The sequence below is a fragment of the Amphiprion ocellaris genome, chromosome 2 (assembly GCF_022539595.1).
Source record: "Amphiprion ocellaris isolate individual 3 ecotype Okinawa chromosome 2, ASM2253959v1, whole genome shotgun sequence".
Lineage (NCBI taxonomy): Eukaryota > Metazoa > Chordata > Actinopteri > Pomacentridae > Amphiprion > Amphiprion ocellaris.
This window is the reverse complement of record NC_072767.1, coordinates 23,462,281-23,483,420: the sequence shown is the minus strand read 5'-3', so window position 1 is coordinate 23,483,420 and position 21,140 is coordinate 23,462,281. Positions and strand designations below refer to the sequence as shown.

The 21,140-nt window shown below is 39.0% G+C and overlaps 3 protein-coding genes across 5 annotated transcripts in view; 2 read left to right on the top strand and 1 right to left on the bottom strand.

Moving 5' to 3' along the window:
• Positions 1–920: 920 nt before the first annotated feature.
• LOC118469138 (protein Daple-like) lies at positions 921–3,437 on the bottom strand. The gene has a single exon (XM_055004883.1). The coding sequence runs from the start codon at positions 3,284–3,286 to the stop codon at positions 2,267–2,269; it is 1,020 nt and encodes a 339-aa protein (XP_054860858.1). The 5' UTR covers positions 3,287–3,437; the 3' UTR covers positions 921–2,266.
• Positions 3,438–4,458: 1,021 nt separating this feature from the next.
• Positions 4,459–14,886, top strand: si:ch73-40i7.5 (amyloid-beta A4 precursor protein-binding family A member 3). 2 transcript variants are annotated; one of them, XM_023293717.3, is made up of 11 exons: positions 4,459–4,719; positions 5,792–6,910; positions 7,825–7,855; positions 7,960–8,105; positions 8,262–8,348; positions 11,004–11,177; positions 11,824–12,003; positions 12,772–12,984; positions 13,375–13,494; positions 13,774–13,914; positions 14,060–14,886. In XM_023293717.3, the coding sequence occupies exons 2-11, from the start codon at positions 5,906–5,908 to the stop codon at positions 14,129–14,131; spliced, it is 2,169 nt and encodes a 722-aa protein (XP_023149485.1). In that variant the 5' UTR covers positions 4,459–4,719; positions 5,792–5,905; the 3' UTR covers positions 14,132–14,886. The 2 variants fall into 2 exon arrangements, with proteins under 2 accessions (XP_023149485.1, XP_035796621.1); XM_035940728.2 differs by having other exon boundaries at positions 4,474–4,526.
• Positions 14,887–15,272: 386 nt separating this feature from the next.
• abca7 (ATP-binding cassette, sub-family A (ABC1), member 7) overlaps positions 15,273–21,140 on the top strand; it is a 32,225-nt gene continuing 26,357 nt past the window's right edge. For both annotated transcript variants that reach the window (XM_035940731.2, XM_023293724.3), the window contains exons 1-6: positions 15,273–15,380; positions 16,573–16,671; positions 16,922–17,015; positions 17,714–17,855; positions 18,733–18,857; positions 20,402–20,520. In XM_035940731.2, coding sequence (XP_035796624.2) covers positions 16,606–16,671; positions 16,922–17,015; positions 17,714–17,855; positions 18,733–18,857; positions 20,402–20,520 — 546 coding nt within the window. In that variant the 5' untranslated portion in view covers positions 15,273–15,380; positions 16,573–16,605. The remainder of the gene's footprint in view (positions 15,381–16,572; positions 16,672–16,921; positions 17,016–17,713; positions 17,856–18,732; positions 18,858–20,401; positions 20,521–21,140) is intronic.

Sequence of the window (21,140 nt, the reverse complement as noted above, 5' to 3'; positions counted from 1 at the left end):
TTAAAATTTGGTGTAAACCTTAGAATGCTTTAGTCTAGAGCAGGGCTTCCCAAAGAGGGGGTCACGACCCCCACTTAGGTGATGCTTACATTCTACAAATTTCATTATTGAATCAATGAATTCATTGTTGGTCCTGTTATTTACTTTGTTTGCCTTACTGTTGCAACAAATATCACACCCACATCAGTGCATGATACGACAAACTAGTTGATCAGAGATGATGAGTTAAAAGATGGGAAGGGTTATGAAACAGCATCTGTCTGTAACTTGCACTGTTACTGCATCATTACTGTGCAGTTTTATTACTGCAGATCCTCCTTCAGACATATGCAATGAAACATGCAACAAAGCTGAGTGCATCCATGTGCAGTATCACTAAAATCCGTTGTACACTTACTGGCTTCTTTTAAGCCTAAGTGTTTATTCACTACTATATGGAACCCAAAACGTAACCTAAATGCAGCATTCTACATGGAAATGCCAGTTAAGTGTATTTGTATGAGTAAGGTTATAAAAGAAGCTTGACACCACAGCCTCCCTCAAAAAACGGTACCATGCACAATAGCAGGTATATCCATTGTTCCCTCAGTTATTGGGAGTATGGCTCATACTACAGGTTACCAAAAAACTGTCACATCTCTTTTTGATGCAATATCAACCATCCAAAGCAGTGAATTGTGAATATTTTGTACATTTTACAACTGTACAGTATCAGTATTTCTACATACACAATAGTCTGTGCAAGATCAGTATTTCCCTCTACTTTAGATAGATAGATAGATAGATAGATAGATAGATAGATAGATAGATAGATAGATAGATAGATAGATAGATAGATAGATAGATACTTTATTAATCCCAAGGGAAATTCAAATGTTCAGCAGCTTACATACAACAACATAAATAAAAGGACAGGAGAGGCAGGTTAGTAACATTAGCATTAAAGGTTAGTATATACGCTGACAAAAAGTTGCTGTACAATTAAATTAAAAGCACTTCTAATTGTAAAATCTATAGAACACCAACTGTAATTAAAATTCACTCAACAATATTTACACATTTCAAGGCACAGTGGTTTAAAGTGATTTAAAGTGACTGACAGGTAGGAGGAAAACAGGTGTATCAAACCACCTAAGGTGCACAGACATTCTATAATAATCACATTGGTCCTAATGGACCAATCTGTGCAAAATGGATCAAATCTGCTCAGTGTTAATACTTAAATATCAGTATTTATACTCATGAAAGAATGTGCAATATTGTCACCTGTACATCCAGAAGAATATGAACAATCTAGCACTAATCTAACCCTAATGCCAGTTTGGGATTAAAGATGGTGTGACCAGTAACCAGTGACTGTAAAATGTGGTTGTATTCAGAAGACAAAAGAAAGACGCTTTGATTGAGCTGTTTGTGTGATGGATGCTGGCATGTCAGTTCAGGCTGTAGCCACACACTTGAATGTCCACAACTCCACCATTTAAATGGCTTCTAAGTGTTTCAGGCAGCTCTGGATGTCTGATAATTGCAATCTGGTAATTGCATTAAAGCAAAGAATGAAAAGCAACTTTATGTTCATCAGTGGATAATAAACAGATATGACAAATAAAAGTAGAAATGACACAAAAATAATTGACTTAAACAGCAATAAATACTTGAAAAGTAATCTTTAAAATTTGAAAATTATTTCTAAACTCTATCAAGTGTCCTATATCATTTTGAGTTAATTTCATGTTGAACAAATCTGGTGTCATTTTGGACCAGTTTCAAATAATTATGGACAATTATTGGGTCATTATTTTAAACAACTTTCATTGTATTTTGGACAAGTCTTTGTTACCTGAGACAAGTTTAAGACACTGTGATTCATTTCAGACACATTTTGGACAGTTTTAAAACCATTTCATACAGTATTTGTTATGTTGCACCCTTTTTTCGCATCCTTCTGGACAGGTTTATGTCATTTAGGAACATATTTGTCATTTTGAAAATGTTAAAATTCCAAGTCATTGTTCATTTTTTTTTTTTTTTTAGTTTTATTATTAAGAGGGGGATAGAGAGAGTGGGAAGGATAGAGAGGTGTGAAAAGATAGAGAGGTGTGAGAGTAGAAAAGGAAGATAGAGGCTAGAGGTGAAATAGAGAGGTGTGAAAATATAGAGAGGGATGAGGGCAGAAGCAGGAGTGAGAGCAGAGGGGAAAAAAGGTGAGGAGAAGGGGGAGAAAGGAGGAGACATTAGGCTGGCTGTCAGCTTATAACCAGCCGCCTCACTTCTTCTTGTGCCACCAGCTCCAGCCACCTTTCTTCCTTTCAGTCTTGTCATCTTTGTGTTCTTTGTTCTTTGTCTTGTCTTTCTGCTCTGCTCTCTGCTCTCCGTCTTTGCTTGGGTTCTGCTCAATGTTTGGCCCAGGCTTCTTGGTCCTTCTCAGGAAGCTGAAGCATCCCGTCTTCTTTTTCGTCAGCAACTCCTGCATGGCTTCATTCTCTTTCTGCAGTTCGTTCTGTTTGTTCAGGAGGTGGACCTTTTCTTGCTGCAGCGTGATCTTCTGCTGCTGTAGGTCCAGTCTCTCTACGGCCTCTTTGCCATGTTCCTCCTGAAATGCGCAGAGGAGCGCAGAGAGACCAGCCACCGAAGCCTGGAGTCGTTGGATTTCCTCTTGCTGCAGCTGGCTAGACTTGGCGTTGTTGTTTCTTTCAGCCTCTAGTGCAGCTTCTACTTGGACTTTATCGGCCATCAGCAATCTGACCTTTTTGTCCACTCCGTCTTTGGTCTTGAGCAGCACATCTCTTTCCAGCAAGAGGTCCTCCTTCTCCTCCAGGATCTGGCTACTTTCTTGCTGCAGCCGTTGGTTCTCCTCCAGAAGGGCCTCCTTCTCTGACAGGAGTGTTTGAAAATCCCCCTGAAGATTTTCGTGCTTCAGCTGAAGTAGCAGTTGCTGTTCTGCTGCCTCTTTTCTGGCTTGGTCCAGACGTGCTTGGAGCTCTATGTGTCTGGAGAATCTCTGCAGACATGCCCTTTTCTCCAGGGCCGTTACCTGGTCTCTCTGGGTCTGCAGCTCCTGTTCAATGGTCCTGAGTTTAGAGGAAAGACTCTGGTTGTTCCTCTGGAGTCTTGAGATTTCTCTCTCATACAGCAGTTGGTCTTGCTGAAGCCTCTGGTTCCTCTCTTGAAGCTGTTTTATCTTCTCTTTCAGTTTTTCAGCTTCGTCTGGTTTTGGACGGTTGCTTTCCACAGATGGGAATGCAGCTCTGCATGCACTGCTGCGTGTTTCAGTGCGTTGGGCCATTGTACTCAAGTCGTGTTCAAGTGTTTCAGTTCTCAGTGGTTGGAGAAAAGTGCTCCGTTGTCTTCTGGGAAGTTCTTGGGATCGCTCTGACTGTCTGAAGAAAGACGACAGATTAATAAGTTTCAGAACGACAAATATGACGTATTAACTGACGTCCATATGTGCTGTGACATCATAATGTGGTGTGACATGTCGGCCTTCGATGCTGTTGCTCGGCAACAGGACACCAACTGTAGCACTTGGTTAGCTCTAAGCTAATTGTCGAAAAAAAAAAAACTTCTTCGAAACAAGCAATAACCCGATCGTCACCTCTTTACGTAGGTTTGGGTGATTTGTTTCAATCATACAGATCTGACAAGATTTTCTTTATTGTCTTAATAGATCAATAATTCATAAAGCGCATTTCGATCAATGCTCTGTTGACATATTTTTTAATGGTTATGACGTTCCGTAAGCTAATGTTATTGTCCTCCACGTTACACTCCTCTGGTAAAATAAATTAACGAATCCCGTTCATTTTTTTTGTCTGCGCTGTTTCTTATCCAAAATATAAATGCTATAGCACATTGATGAAGGTTTATATAGTAAGAGTCTTTATTACGGGTTTACGTCAGGTAAAAACTTCCTGAAATGTGAATTGTATAAAGTGTAAAAAAAAATAAAACTTGATAATATAAATAATATGAAATTACTGATTCTTGTCTAGTTTGTTTTTTTTGATCGACGTTTGATTGAGCAGGACTTGAACGTTCAACACGTTGGCTGTTGACGTATCCAATTGTTGCCTTCAGGTACCAACAAATGTATCGTAATTAAGAGGCTATTGGCCGTTATTGACCGTATATAAGATGCCAGACACACTTTCATTCCATCAGAGTAGAGTTTACAGCCTCATTTAATCTTTATAAATTGTTTTTCTAGATACTATAAGAATATCCCCATTATGTATAAGGTGGATTGTTATGTTTTTAAAATGTGACACGATATTTAATTTTAAGAAAATAAAGGTTTTGTTTATAAAAACAGAAAGAGTGAATTTGCTATGTGTTGCCGGTGGTTCAATCATATATACAGTCGTGCAGAACGACGTGCAGAAGAGAAAGAGGAAACCAAAAACTGCTGATCGTTAAAGAAGGTACGTTGGTACATGAACGCAGCACAACTGTGGGATCAACCAATAAATAAAAGCTGTCAGTCGACAGTAGCAGCAGCAGCAATGTGGGGAAAACTGCTTTACACTGTGAGTGCTTTTAACTACCGGAATATGTGAAAATACAACATTTAACCGCGCTGTTGTTGTTAGTATGACGAATAAAACTACACCAAAGTTTTGGAAAAGGTTCAGATTCCAAACCACGTCAGCTCATCTGTCGTGGCAGCCACAGGAGTCTCTGTCTGGACACAAAGAAACCGAGGAAGATTTAAAACATCAGGTGAGAGCTCCTCTAATGGCCCCTGAAACTTCCATGTTTTATATTACCTATTTAATCCCCACGTCTTCTTAATGCGGCTGCTGCAGTTTCAGTTAGCATTAGCTAAGTAGTTAGCTTCAAGCTACTTCAACTGCTAACTTTAGTTAGCCAAACTCAGCTGTGCAGTGTGAAATGGGTATCTTTTCAGGACTTTTTGTTTTTTGTTTGTTTGTTTGTTTACGTTTTTAGCTGAGCACTAGTTTCCCTACTGCCAGCCCAATCAGTGTAATCACCTCCTCTGAGTCTCCTTGTAGTTTGTTGGTCGAGTTATGTGCTACTTCCAGTTTCCATTTAGATGTCGTGTATTTAAAATTAGCCTGTTGTTTAATGTCCTGCAGCCATATTAGCCAGCTGATATACTAACATCACCCGATCTAACAGTTCATTCTTCACCCCATTAAAGCTGCTAAACAGATCCAGGCTCCGTGCTCATCTATAAAATGTATACTTTGTCTGGTTGTGTGGATTTTTCTGCAGTGAACTCACACATTAGTGCGTGCTATGAAGCAATATGAACAAATACCAAAACTGAGATTTCTTTTAACATTGTGCTTCCTGGTGGATCATTTCTTTGCCGAATTTATTAAAAGACCTAAATGTAAAGACTAACGTGTGTTCAGCCTTGTTGATGGCAATACTATTTAAGAATAAGGAGAGTATTCTCAAATTTAGCATTTTTGAAATGAAGTATGGTGTGTTTATCTTAATAGCGTTTGAGCAGGATTACTATGCCACTATGCTGTCCATGTTTTAAAGCAGATTGTTTATTGATTAAGAGTATGTGAAGCATGGTGTATATAATAAGTCTGTTTGATGTTTGCACATATAACACTGTGCATGTTGTTCATGTACTTTGAGCTTTAGGCTGCTTTTTCTATCTTGATGATCATGGGGACGTCATCAGGACCAAAGGGTGAAAGATTGTACGTCAGATAATGCTTGGTTTGACTGATGCAGCCACATGTGGTGTTGTCGTTTGCTCTGCTGGGATCAATAATAGTAATAATGTGTTTTTTGATATATTTAATTACAGTGCCATTCAGGTCCTCGGAAATCCTGTGAACAAAACTCCGGATAATTCTGCTGCATCGTGACCTCAGCAAGGACTCAGTTATGTCAGTTTTCCTCTGACAGACTTTCTCACAAGATGGACTCAGACTGCTGCCCTGTTGATCAGTCAGCCTCTGCACCCACAGCATCCACACTGTCTGACTCAGTCCCTGCTAATGCAGCCTCTGAGGTTGAGGTCAGCAGTCTGACAGTATCAGCTCCTCCAGGTTCAGAGGCAGAGGATGTGGATACCTACAACCCGATTGAGCCTCCTCCGTTAGACTGGAGGTCGGACTCCTCCAGTGAAGCAGGTTCAGCAGATGATCTGGACGACCCCAGCCTGCCTCCCTCGGCTGACAGCCTGGACAAGACAAGTCTGGGCGAGTCAGTTTTGTCACCTTTGGACGTGAGAGATATTTTGATTCCACTCGACGTGAAGCACCGGCAGCTTGTGGCGGATATTGCTGAGCCAGTGCAAGATGCTGAGGTGGAACTGGAAGAAGAGGATGAAGCAGTTGAGGTAGAGCTGAGGGCTGATGGCTTAGAGGGTGAAGAGGAAGAGCAGGAGGAGGTGACATTCAGAGAGACTGAGACAAACATCAGTGAGGAAGTTGAGGTTGCTAACAGAAGATCAAATGATGAAGACCACAGTCGCATCCACACCCTGCTCAGCCAGCTCCAGCTAATGGGTGAAGAGCCTCATCTCAGTCACCAGACTCCTCCTCATGGTCACTATTCCAACCTGTCAGAGCTGGAGGCATGTGCTCCTTCCCTGTTAACAGGCGACGGCACAGAAACCACAGGGCTTCTGTTCTCTGAAAGCCACCAGAGAGACCTGCTGGGGCTGCTGCAGTGCACTGAGATGGGCACTACACCTGGACCCACCTGCCTCCCCCACAGAGGGGAGGTGGACGCTGTGGTGTCGGTCTCCTACAGCCAGGAGGACACTCAGAGGTTCTGGGGTCATTATGGGCACCATGAACGGCAGCGACACAGGGAGGACTCCCTCACCTCCCTGCCTGATGATGAGTATCCTGAGCCGGTGTGGATGAAGCTGGGGGAGGATCCTCCAGAGAGAGAAGCTGCTGCAGAGAGCGAGCAGGTCGGTCAGCTAAAACACAAATTAGTTAGTAGAGCTGCAGCGATTAATCAATGCCAACAATTACGATTGTATTGGTTTAAGCGATGTTTCTTTTTTTAAAGCTAAAAAAAGTCAAAATTCTCTAATTCCAGCTTTTTAAAATTGAATATCTTCTGTTTAATTTACTGCTCTATGACAGTAAATTAAATGTTTGAGGGTCTGAGACTTTGACAACCACTTTTCCGAATTTTTCAAACATTTCTGGCATATTATAGAGCAAACAAATAAACCTGTAATCAAGAAAATAATCAATTAATGGATTAATTGTCAATGAAAATAACCATTTTTTGCAGGACTTTTGGTTGGTATAAAAATTAATTAATCTTGTTTGCTACAGCAGACCTTGTTCCTGATGTAACTCGTAATTTTTAATCTATTTAAACAGTTGTATGATTTAAATTTGTAGCAAAAGATCTGTGTCAGTGCAAAAACAAAAGTTAAGATTGAATTAAAACAAAATGAATTTCATGTATACGTCGTGGAATGTTGGAGTTACAACCAATAATATTTCTAATGAGAAGTTAATGAATCCAATGTGTGCTTTTTATTGTTTCATCAGTTAATTATTGTATCAACGTGACATCAGAAGTAAAAAAAAAAAAAAACCTAGCACTAGTTACCAGATTGTCAGATTTATTATCTAATAACACTGCTTCCTAAGAAAAGTGGCATAGCTTACGTTTTGTGTTTGTAAACGTTCAACCAACAAATAAAAACAGGTTCCTTTGTGTTTGTTTTTAAACTAGCTATACTTAGCTAAAGTTAACTTTCTGTGCATCTTCTATCCAGTTATTTAGCTCATTAGTCTTTTCATAGCATGCGTTTGATCCTGGAATTAAATTCATTCATTTTCTATCCTTATGCTGTCATTGCAGAGTGCTGATGAACAACCTTCATATAAAAATGGTGAGTAACTTCACTCTCTTTCTTTTTTCACTGAAGAATGATCTGTCAAATATCTCACTGACATCTGAAAGAATATTTATACGCTGTTTTGTGTTGCTTTTTAGTGCCTGGTCCTTGTGACCCTGAAGACTTGTTGGATGGAGTCATATTTGGTGCCAAATATTTGGGCTCCACTCAGATCAAATCAGAGAAGAACCCATCGACTAACGCTCGCATGGCCCAGGCTCAGGAGGCTGTGGACCGAATAAAGGTGAATTTAAAAAGAGAGATGTACCAAAGCTGTTGGATTACCCTGACTAATGCTTTGAAACAGCACAACACACATTTGTATCTCAGTACTGCAAAAAATAACAAAGAGCACTGTTGTTAAAGGACTGCATTGGACTTAGTGTTTTGTCTCTTTTAGGCTCCAGAAGGAGAATCTCAGCCAATGACAGAAGTGGATCTTTTCATCTCCACTCAGCGAATCAAAGTGCTCACTGCTGACACACAGGTACTGTCAGCTCACCACTTAAATTTAGTTTTTTCTGTTGCCTGTTGCTCACTTTTATAATTGCATTAGCCTTTTCTTGTGACACTTAAAGAATCGCTGTCGCTCAAAATAAATCAGTGTCATATGTTAGTAATTGTTACCATTTTGTTCCCATATAAAGAAGTGTTCCTGTCTTTTTACCGAGCAAGAACTGATGATCAGTGGGATCTCAGTTTACTCCTGGATGCTGGATGAAGTTTGAATCCAGATGTATATGGTTTTATGTTTCAGATCTTCAAGTGTTAGGACAACTTGATCTGAAAATACATAAGATTTTTAATAGTGTCTGTGAGTTAAGTGTGTTGTAAAGTAGAGCTGCTGTGTTTATATCCTGTCAGCATCAACGTCACCATGTGCAAATATATGCAATAATCACGTGCAATGCAGTGTGAAGTCAGGCAACTTCAATTTTACTTCTTAATACGAAAGAAATGAAAAGCTGCAGGATACACAAAGGTTTTTATTTATTTCTTACTTTATTTACAAGACACAGAGTTTGTTGACATGCAGGCTCCATGTGTGCATAGCAAAGTGAGGGAGGAACAAGAGAGAAATAACTTTCTAAGTTATTTTTTTGGCCTTTTTGCTTTTATTATATAGGACACTGGAGAGAGACAGTGACAGGAAACGTGGGGAGAAGAGTGGGGGAATGGTAAATGGTCATGGATCGGATTCAAACCTGAGTTGAGCTGAGCTGAGCTATCTGGGCACCCAAGAGTTGGCTTTTAGGAGAAACGCAGCTTCAGTTGTATGGAAATAGACAAGGCACAAGGCAACAAATTTGAATGACTATTTAAATCAGCACCTCAGAACCTTGTATGATCAGTACAAGGCCAGATGGAAATGACATCTAAAGCAAAACACTCTTTTTGATGCATCTGGCAGTGTTGCACTGTATTAGAAAAGTTCCAAAACACTTCTTATAGCTTTTAAAAAATCTCTTTTTTTCATACAGATACATTCCCCTACAAAGTCACCATAATCGTTCTAGATTAATAGGTCTTTCCAAATACAGATAAATATGTCCTCTGGTGAAAATTGCTATATTTTTTCACATTGTAATATGTTCCACAGAAAAGCAAAATGTTGCAGTGTAACTTTTTCCAATATCAAGCAGCACTGTTACTGTTTGATTAGAAGAGTTAAGAAAAAGAAACTAGCATACTGAGTGTTTCGAATAGTTATTATTCCTGATTAAGTTACACTCCCTGCTCTGTAAGCATTAACATCAGGTAAATGTGTAAAACCTTATTCGATTATTTAGAAAAACCTTTTATATTACAAGGATGCATGTACACTTCTAAAGGTTCACCTTCAAGTTGAGCTCTCTCAGCAGTAAATCCTTAATATAGAACTGGGTGGTGATTTAATACGAGGCCTCTGCAGCAATGTTGCAGTAATAGTAGAGTCTATTTTCTTCCACTATGTGATTGAATTGTCAGGAGATTCAAAGTGGGTCAGCTGCTGTCATCTCGTCTCTTTGCATGGCCGATTGCTCCCCACTGAAACAAGGACATAAAGATAAACACACTTTTCTTTTTTAACATTCTTGTTTGTAAATAATATATTTAATGTTTGAGCAGCATAATTTTAATTTTTACATTCTCTCTAACATCGGGGTCCTTGGGTTTCAGCTACTTAATGAGATTCAAAATTCTCTCTTTTGTTGCATTAGAAAACATATTTTAGATTCAGTTGTCGGCTTCTTTACAGCAACACTTTCATCACATGAAAGTTTGTTAAATCTTTTTTTATGATCTTGATGTCTGTGCATGAATTATTGTTTTTTTTACAACATTGCTTGTGAGTCCAGCGTTGAAGAGTGTTTTGGTCTAAGTTATGAATTAAATCTTTAATGTCAGGGTTCCAGTTTGCTCTGGGTGTTGGCCATAAGTTTGAACCAATATGTTAATTTACTGAAAACCATCTTTTTTATGCTGGGAAGCCTCTCGGCAAGAAGAATAATCTTGATGAACTGGAAATTGCACAAACCTTCCTGCTCTGTTTCAGGACATTGGCTAGCTTGATTTTGTTAAACATGGGGAGAACATGTTTATCAGATTTTATTTCCAAATAGGTTTTCATATACAAAGAATTTGACTTGGTCTCTTAGTACATAAGAGGTAACAGCAACATAGTCACTGAAAACACTGTTGCCAGTCAGCAGTAAGTATTATAAGACAAATAAGAAGCAGAAGTACAGGTCAGATTAGCAGTAAATGTAATCAAAGGTTTATAAACCCCAAAAGATAATAGAAGTACTTTCGGTGTGCAGGAATGTGCAAATGAATCACCTGAAAATGTGCAAGGTTCCATCATATGTAATGTAACAGCTTGAAATATGCAAGAGGATGATAATAATAATCAGGTTTAAATTAATGAATTCTTCAACATGAATCTCTCTAAGGCAAGGGTTTAAATGGTCTCTGCTTGAAAGTTCAGTGCCGGGCAGCTTACTGACAAAAATAAAAACAGGTGTGTCATTGCTCATTGTGTTCTCTTGATTACTTTTCAGTCTCCAGTAAGTTTCAAGTCTCAGCAGGTTGTCAACTAAAGCTTCCTGTCTTCTCTCTGTTTCTAGTATTTTTAACCCCCTCATGTCCTGTTTCCACTCAGGAAGCCATGATGGATCACGCTCTGCAGATGATCTCTTACATAGCTGACATTGGCGACATCGTGGTCCTGATGGCTCGAAGGAAGCGCAAAGGGCAAGAAGGTGATCCAGCCTCATCATCCTCGGGGCCTCAGAAGAAGTGCTTAATGATCTGCCATGTCTTCTCCTCTGAGGATGTGAGTTAGTCCATTTCTGGTTTTTTATGTTCTTATAGTGGAGGAAAGTTATAAGAATGATATTCTGGACTTCAGCGACTCCTGTGATTTGATTTCCTGCTGTTTTTGTCATGTTCATGCAATATACTGTACACAGGCTGAGGATTCAAGGGAATATCAGGGCGTCTTTCGCAGCACACAATGTTGCATTTCACATCAGATGTGCCGTTTTCTGCGGGACAACAGTTTCAGCCTCACTTTGGCCTGATTTCCTTCCCCCAGACAGTGAGCGAGTTCTCCTGAATATAAAAGTGGTCTGGCTGTCGTCCCAGTTTTCCAAAGTTGGCAGCAGTGAATAGGAGGAAGAAGAGTTTCTTTTAGTAACTAATTAGCTGTGGGATACTGAAGGCCATGAGGCCTCTGCTTCTGCTGACCGTGTTTCCAGCTGAACTCTTTCATGTAATATTAAAACTTTTGCTTAGAAAAAGTTTATGAAAATTAGATGAAATTAGTTTTACAATGGGCATGAACAAGTGAAAAAAAAAATTGATGAAAAAAGCAAAATACAACTCTAATAGGACAGTGAAGAACCATTTTTGACTTGATTTGTCTTGACTTTACTGTTTAGTTTACTGCAAATGAATCCCTTTGGTTTGTTTTGTTTCAGGCTCAGGTTATAGCCCAGGCTATCGGGCAGGCGTTCGGAGTGGCTTACCAGCAGTTCCTCCAGGCCAGCGGCATCAAGGCCAGTGATCTGAGGCCGGGCGAGTACAGTGACTACCTGGAAAGTCAGGAGCTCTACAACGGAGATCTGGCCCACTTCTCTGACTCCCAGAACCTCCGAGATGTAAGCAGAGTGATCCTGTCTACATGTTTTCACACAAAACATCCTGCAATCTTTCCTTAGTCGTGGCGATGGTTTGTCATTCACATAGAGCTGAACCTGTGAGACAGTGGTGGCAGGTGTAGCTACTGAATGCAAGAAAAAAAGCACTTTATTAATCTTAGAATATTAACCTAATTACCTCAAAATCATGTTTCAGCTTTTCCATATAGACTCATATAAAATCCATCTTGTAAAATCCATAATGAAGCAGCATCTAGTCCTGAGGTGGGACAGGATTAAAGCCAGTTCGGAATTATAGTTCGCTGCAAATTTAAAATCAGAATGTTTAAATAAACTTTTCATCATCTCCTGTGGCATAATCTGCACTTGCACTTTGTCCATCTGCCTGTTCAGTACATTCTTGTTCATATTTTGCCTGTCTGAGTTCATCACCCTTTAAATAGAGCGTGAACTCAACAGTGCAGAATGTTCAAAAACATTAAGACATATTTTTTGCTTAACTGCAGATCACACAAGAAAGAAGTATATAAAAACCTCCACCTTCAAGGCTTTTACATGGTTAAAAAAAATCAGTGCCCTGGCTGCTGTAATGGTGGTTAAAGGTGAAATTATATGTTCTGAATCTGCAAATGCGCCCACACACTGACCACTGCATGAAACATCCACGATAATCCAAGTATAAATTAAACTAAATAATGATACCTTTCCAGTGTAGATAATTGGAACGAGATCACTGATTTACCAAATCTCTGTATGTCTGTGGTTCAGATCGCCATCACCAAGGCTCCTGGAGATATCTTGGGACTGGCAGTGGTGGAGTCCGGCTGGGGCTCCATCCTGCCCACGGTGGTGGTGGCCAACCTCCTTCATGGAGGTCCGGCTGAGCGCAGTGGGGAGCTCAGCATCGGTGACCGCATCATGTCCGTCAACGGCACCAGCCTGGTGGGTCTGCCCATCACCACCTGCCAGAACATCATCCGGGTAAGAGGGGAACAAAGTTATAATCCTGATCATGTTAATAAGGAGAAAAATATCAACAAATAATAGCTAGTTATATAAAAGTAGTAGTATGCTCTAGTTCTTCTGATAAAATGCTTTCCGGCTAAATATAATCACTGTATATCCAAGTAAGCTTGCTTTTTCACAGACGGTGTGCTGTCCTTAGGATGCACTAGGTGGCACTGTGTTTCCATACTGTTCAAAGTGGGATATTGGCCTTGTGTGAACCTATGTGACGTACATCCTCTGTTTGCTGGTTTTTAACCACTTGTTATTATCCATATGTTTATGGACACTTTTAGGCGAATCAACTGTTCCTATAACTAGTCCCCCTAACTTCTTGTTTTATGTGTTTTTTTTTCTCCAATCTAGGATTTGAAAAGCCAAAAGTATGTGAAGCTCAGCATAGTCCACTGTCCTCCGGTCACCATGGCGATTATCAGGAGACCAGAACCCAAGTTTCAGCTGGGCTTCAGTGTGGAAGATGGCATTGTATGTCAATTTTCATATTGCATGAACCAGTAACTCCTCAGTGACCAATAGTAGAACATGACAGTGATTTTTTTTTTTTTAGTGGTTTTCTTTCTGGTACGAATGTGTGTAACGTTATGAATGTGTTTAGAAACCAGAGCCCAGTGCCCTCAGTTACCTCTTTGGTTAATAAAGAGGAATACTTATTTTACCTGGGAATCTTACTAAATAAATCTACAGTACATACCAAGTCCTTTGTAGTGAAAATGAAATCTCAAAGTTTCTCTCTTTTTGTTGCAGATCTGCAGTTTGATGCGAGGTGGTATAGCGGAGAGAGGAGGAATCCGTGTCGGGCATCGTATCATTGAAATCAACGGGCAGAGTGTGGTTGCAACGCCACACGACAAGATCATCCAGATCCTGACAAATGCGGTCGGAGAGGTGAGAAGCGATGAAATGCGTATATACACAGTTAAATACCTTTTTGTGACGTATTATTCTTTATTTCACTCGGTTTCTTTTACACTTTAAAATGCCCTTCCAACATATTGCCAGAGTTTAACATTTGACTTCTCTCCCTGGACAGATTCACTTGAAGACGATGCCAGCCTCAACGTATCGACTCTTAACAGGACAAGAGCAGCCAGTGTTTCTTTGAGCACCTCCTGCTTCACAAAGACAAAAATACTGCACAGTGTTAAAGCTACAGAAGCTTTTGCCAAACTCAGAAAAGATTATGCAATTGATCATACAGCATATTTTAAGCTGTTGTCACACCACTGAATACAACAAACTAGACTAGTTATATATTTTTAAGGTGTAAAATACATTTGAAATGAAAGCGTAATTTAAAATGACAGGGATAGATGATAGTTCTCCATTTATATTTATCAGATATTTAACTATTCAAATAGTAGCTGAGATGCTATAATATAATAGTGGTGAATAGCATCATGTATGCTCCACTTCATGAGTCTTCCAGCCTGGTGTGTGCTGCCTGTATGCCTGAGGTAAACATGTTGGAAGATGGAACCTTATTGAATCAGGACAAACGGTCTGCATATTTCATTGTGATGTACTTCCAGTCCCTCACATATGCATACATATCTACGAGTGTCTGCCAGACGCTTCAGAGACGGCTATTTACCACAGTTCTCTGGTTCATTCGCACATGCTTCACTGACTGTGCCTAACATGAAGCAGATATCATGCAGAATTAAAGGTAACTGCCTTATTTGATAGAGAGATGCTTATATTTTTAAGAATTTCCTGTTTTGGTTGTTCATTAAACAAATCTGTACGATATCTTCTTGCTGTTATTTATTTAGAGCTAGTGGTTGCTGTATAAATTTCAGATGTATTTGGGTTTTTTGTACTATTGACTTCATATATAATTAAATATTTGAAAACAAATCACATGCATATACACTGATGAACTGAGTTAACAATATGCAATATGTACTGAAAAAATGCTTAAGTTGACAATTTGCTTTTAGAATATTAATGTCATGATTGCATTGATAATGTCATTAATATTGCAACTTGGTTTTAATTAGTTACAGGTATAATATATAATAATGCGCTGCTTGTACTAATAAATACTGCTTTTTATTACTACTGAAATATAAGAAATAGTTATTATCTAAGGCACTGTGAGCGTGTCAGTTCGCTGTCAACGCCTGGCCAATGAAAACTTCCTCCGTTACGAAAACATTGATGACAGCCAATCAGATTGTTAACCGGCTTATATGACTCCGCCCCGTACTATGCACCGTGACCAATCAGTGTGCCATGTGGGCGGGACTTTCTCAGCTAACACCTGCCGTTACAAACATTGGAGAGTCAATGTCAAGCTACCGGCTGCTGCGTCTGAAGAGGAGTTTTAAAAGCACTTTTATCACAGAAAGGTAATCATTAACAATAGTTTTAGAGTTAGTAACTTGATACGGTTACTTATTGTTTACGTAATGAGTCCTTGTACCCGATAACAGCATCACTGTGTAAGATGCTAAGGAAAGGATGCTAACGTTACACCAGAATCCGGTTTTTACTGTTTTGCTTCCTACTTGACTGTTAACACAGCAAATTATTTTCGTAAGCAGAGCCGTGTTGCGAAGGAAACTGCTCATTAGAGTACCTAAATTATTTTATTTACTGTACATTTGTTTCAACAAGTTGCTTTCTAAATTAAATGCCGAAATGCTTTCATTTTGTTCAAACAATACAAAGTTGTACCTTATTTAAAGTGCGCAGCTTGTATGGTTTCAGGCGGTGAATCTTTACATTAGCATGCTACGTTACCTGACAAATATATCACACTGAAATAACAACCAGCTAATGTTTTCCTGCTTTAGGCGAGGCTCTGAGAGAGGAAGTAGACATACTTTAAGGAGGGTTCACATGTCAAACGTTTGTAAGCCTCAATGGTCCCTAAAACGGAATCCTGACAACTGCTGAGCCCTGACTTGGAAACACATGAATGCAGAGACTCTGGTAGATTTGCAAAGGAAATTAGTCTGGGCATTTCTTTCTAGCCTGGCACAAACCCCAAGCCTCAGATTGTTTACTACAAGTACAAGAGACCGTATTCTGCAGGAACTGGCAGAGCAAAAGTGAATGTCTCAGAGTGAAACAGGTAAGCTGTTTGGATCAGGAGGATTTCAGGATAAAGCAGAGGATTGTCTGTCGTGAGCAGATCACAGCAGGCACAAAAGACAACCTTTACTCATTAACGCACACACAAAAACAGCCTGTTGGGCCTCTCTTGTACAGGAGGTTTCTCTTTCTTTGGCACATTTTGTCAAAGGAAAGGGAGTGGAAAAGAAAAGTTTTAAGACAGGTGTTTCTGGTGAGAATTAAGCTCAAAAGTCCTGTCACTGAGGGTAAAGGTCAGGATCAAGTTTCTCATCGCTGCACATACTGATGATTCTTTTTTTTTTTTTTTTACAGACAAAACAGTGACAAAACAGCAAGACTCAGAGAATGGCAAAATGCAATAAATATCTCCTGCTGTTGAAACACGTGTGTCCCGCACAGTTTGGCAACTAAGATGCTCTGCTGAACTCATCTTTTTTCTCACCACATCTTGCGTGTTTTCAGGATCACATCATGGCCAGGTAGCTGCAGGCAGCGATGGGGATTTTCCGACAGCTCTACCTCCTGCTGTGGAAGAACATCACATACCGCAGAAGAAACAAGGTGACCACATTTTCGCTTTCCAGAAAGAAAAAGAATACTTAGTTGATTCTGTAAGAAAACTTATACCATGTGAAACAACTTATTATTGGTTTACAACTGCATCGCATGACATATTACATTGCTATAATAACTACACCATGTGAAGTTTTTTGTAAAAACATGTTTCATTTGTAGTCCTGCTCACTAGGCAGTTAAGATCGCTGATCATTTAATGCACCAGTGACAGCTTCCAACTTCTCCTCTTGTGCAGATCCAGCTGGTCATTGAACTCCTCTGGCCGCTCTTCCTCTTCGTCATCCTCATCTCTGTTCGTCATTCACACCGTCCTTACAAACAGAGCCAGTGTGAGTGACATTATGCAATGTGTGTCTTTTCGCACACACTTACAGGTCTGAAAAATGGCCTTTTGCCAACCCGCTAAAGAGGATTAACTCACTGACAGTGATTCTTGTGTCACGCACGGACATTTGCTAACCTTCTTGACCTTCATCCAGAGGTCCTGCATTAGCGTCAGATGATATAACATTACATGTTAACGTAAGAAAACACAACATACTGTAAGCCAGTTAGTCGGTGCGTTACATTTTCTGTGCTTGATAAAACTGGGACAGTAACACACTGGGAAAATTTATTCACTGAATGTTAAATTACTAGAGGGACTTGTATTCACTATACATGTATGGTTTTGAAGATTTGTTTTATTCCAAAAAAATACTTTATACTTTATACTTTATAAGGATTTATTGTGCATGTTTTCAAGACTTTTGTACATAAAGACAGGAGCATTCTTCATCTCTCTTGTTTTTGTCTTATTTAGATCGGTCTTGCATGTAAAATCAGCTAACATCAGATTTAGGATTGAAACAAAAAAATACAGTAGTTGTTCATATAATGGCAGCTTGAATTATGCTACAGTTATTGTTCAATCAGGTGCTGGTCAACTATATCTGGGGTCACACACAGTGTTTTCATTGTTTTGTATCTCAGGCTAATCTCCTGGTGCTAAACTGTTCGTGTTTGTTTCTCTTTCCTTTGCTTGTAGGTCACTTTCCAAACAAAGCCTTGCCTTCAGCCGGCACCTTGCCTTGGATTCAGGGCATTATCTGCAACATCAACAACCCCTGCTTCCACAGCCCTACACCAGGGGAGACACCAGGCCAAGCTGGCAACTTTGACAACTCCATGTAGGTAGACTGGAAGTAAAACCAGGGCTGACTGTCTAGAGTGGTGGAGTTGTGGAAAGATTATTGCTCATAGGATACAGTATTCATATTGATAAACAGACCAACTGTTTGAAAGAGTATATTTTAGAAATAAAAATGTTCCTAATTAGTCGTGTTGTTGTTGAATTTTGTTGTTTGTTGCTAAGTGGAGTGACCTTATCTGTGTACTTTGCATGGCTTTACATGAGCATAACTTAAAGGAATAGTTTGAGTTGTTGGAAAATACCATCTTGCCAAGAATGAAATCAGAAGGTCAATACCACTGTTAAGTGTGTACGTTAAATATGAAGCTACAACTAGCAACTCAGCCTAGCACTAGAGACTGAAAACAGTGGAAACAGTTAGCCTGGCTCTGTCTACCAGCAACTATACAGTTCAGCAATTAACACATTATCCTGCATCTTATTAGTTTAATCTGCACAAACCCTGAAATTTAAAAACTTTTTGTTGTGGTTTTGTGGGTGGTCGTACACTGAACTATTTCTTGGCCAGGTGCAGAATCTTTCTGGAGTTTTGTTTGTACTGTGAGCTTTTTTCCTATTTTCCTTCTTTAATGCTCATTTACTGATGTTATTTACGTTATTATTGCACGATGATGAGGCTCTGAGAACTAATGTATTTTTTCTTTTTGATTACATATAGGATATGTGTGTCAAAACAGAAATGATTGAAATTCAAAAAAGAACCAAAATCACATTTCTTGAACTGACCCGTGTTAAATTAGAACACAGTCAGTGGTTTTTGAGTGAAAAGTCTGATAAAACACAGCAGATTCATAGAATTGAACTGCATCTGTTTGTCCCAGTAAGGATTCCTCTTGTTTTTCCTTCTCCTCCAGACTATCTCGACTCTTTGTGGACGCCCAGACTGTTCTGTCCTACAGTGGAAACCGAAGCTTCTCTGGCTTTCAGGACCTGATGAAAAGCGTCCAGAATCTAGGAGAAAGAATTGGAGCCTGGCCAAGTAACACAGTTTATTTGTATATTTCTAGCATCAATCTGTAGCAATGCATTGCCAGTATGACATAGTGATACTTAAACAAAGAAGAGGAAGCTTTGTAAAGTGGTACCTTATTTGGTTGAGAATTTACTTCCTGATTTTACACTTTGGGTGAGCCTCCAAGTTTGATAGATTTCTCAGACTACAGATGACATGAATGTGACAGAGATGCACACAAAATGGACTTGGATCTATAGCTTGCTTTCTAAGAATAAGAATAAATAATGTATATGAAGAAATTCGTTACAGCCCTGGCTTCTGTCAGAGAAGTTGTAGATGTGGCTTGAACAAAGTCACTGTGTGGTGGAGGACAAGAAGTGTAAATGGTACACAGTTTGAATCAGAAAATACAAAAAAAGACATGCTTACAAACAAAGAAATGTCAAGTACACCAGGAGAAGGTTCAGACAGGCCATAAAGAAAACATACAGATATATTTTAAATTATTTCTGTTCCTACACTTATCTGAGCAAGACTGGGGTTTTACAGAAGCACACAGTGTCTGTTCTGTATAAGCAGCTCAGTGTGTGTCGCTGCTGTTTGTGAAAGTAACAGTGTTTGTTCAGCTTCTCCCTGCTGTGGCAGGATTGAGTTACATGACTGCCTTTGGCAAACAATTGAGTGAATGAAGGCAGATTTTCAATGTGTTTTTTTCTGTAACAAACCCCACAATATCATCTGCTAATTTTAAATATTTGTTTAAGCTATGAAAGTGCTTCTTAATTAAGGGAAATGTTATTTTTTTAAAGTAAGATTTTTCTTTGTCAATTTGGGAGGAGGTAATGATTAAATGGTGTCTTTAAACCTCACAGGAGTAATCAGACACAGTTTTTCCTAAACACCCAAAGATAAGAGAGAAATGAAGTAGTATTACGAATCCTGTAACTGTGGTTTGTATAAATAATCAATTTCCCATGTTTAAATAAGCCATACAAGCAAGCATCTTAGGAAAGCTAGTGTGTTATTCTACCAGATGAAAATCAGAGCCAGAAATTATGGAGTTATAAATTAGCTGAACCAGAATATTTTGCCTCTATATCTGAGTGCAATTTATTCTCTTCAGTTCTGAATGGTAGCAGGTTATTTACATATGAAGAACACAGATTTGAAAACAAAATTATTAAAGATTAAAGAGACTTTATTGTCATTGTTCAGAAGTACAATGAAATTTGTGTGAAGAACACGACAATTAGCAGCAGTGCAAATAATAAAAATAGATAAAAAATACTCTTAAAAAATAAAAAGAAATTATGGCGTGGTGGCTACCTTAAAGCCTAAAGTTAGCCAGTCCAAGATATAAAAATGGAAAAAGCTATTTAAGAAACAAGTGTGTATATTGTATATTCTCTGAAAAACAAATGTATTACATGTACTTGAAGTTTTAAAAACTGTATATTAGTGTCCACAGCACATAAGCTAACCTACAAACAGTGTTTTTTGTGATCTGTTCTAGTTAGTAATTTTAGTGTTGGCAAGTGCAGTACTTCACCTTTGTGTTTCCACTGTAGATCTCCCAGTAAAAGAATGTCTGAGAGCCAATGAGACATTTTCCACCTTCCTCCTGACCAATGTCAGTCTGTCGTCTCTGGCTATGGACCAGCTGCTGAACGCTCGTCTTAATTTACTGGCAAGTAACCGGCTTTGATCCTTTTTTGACAAACTTTACTGTGTCAACTTGTTTTGAATAATGACCCACTAAAACTCTGAGAATCTGAGTTTTCTTACATTTGTTAATCTGTTCTGGCAAATGCGGAAAATACAAAGCCCTTTCCGCTTTCAGGTAGTAACTAAATAAATGGAATTTATTATAATGAATAGGAGGCATCAAATTAGATATTGGGTGACAAATAGCAAAGAAAGAAAATTAACTGCTCTTAATTGATTTATCTGATTCTGTAAAACTTATTTGAATTCAACAAAATGAAGAATCATTGAAAAACAGAAACTAGAAAACAGAATATTTACAAGTAACATGTTTTCATGCATTCAACGAAGAAGTTAACTTTTTATCTTTCATTTTATAATAATAACTTGCCTTTATTTGTCACAAATAATTACAGCACTGTGAAATGTTGCTTTTTGCTTATCCCAATCTGGGTCAGAGTACAGGGTCAGCCATAGTACAGCACCCCTGGAGAAGGAAGGGTTAAGGGCCTTGCTGAAGGGCCCAGCAGAGGCCACATCAGGGTTTGAACCACTAACCTTCTGATCAGTAGTCCAGAGACTTAACCGTTGCGCCACCTTTGC

Coding starts and splice junctions, on each gene's coding strand:
- LOC118469138 (XM_055004883.1), bottom strand. CDS start 3,286: ATGGCCCAACGCACTGAAACACGCAGCAGTGCATGCAGAGCTGCATTC.
- si:ch73-40i7.5 (XM_023293717.3), top strand. CDS start 5,906: ATGGACTCAGACTGCTGCCCTGTTGATCAGTCAGCCTCTGCACCCACA. Junction 8,106..8,261: donor AGGCTGTGGACCGAATAAAG/GTGAATTTAAAA, acceptor TGTCTCTTTTAG/GCTCCAGAAGGAGAATCTCA. Junction 12,004..12,771: donor ACTCCCAGAACCTCCGAGAT/GTAAGCAGAGTG, acceptor TCTGTGGTTCAG/ATCGCCATCACCAAGGCTCC.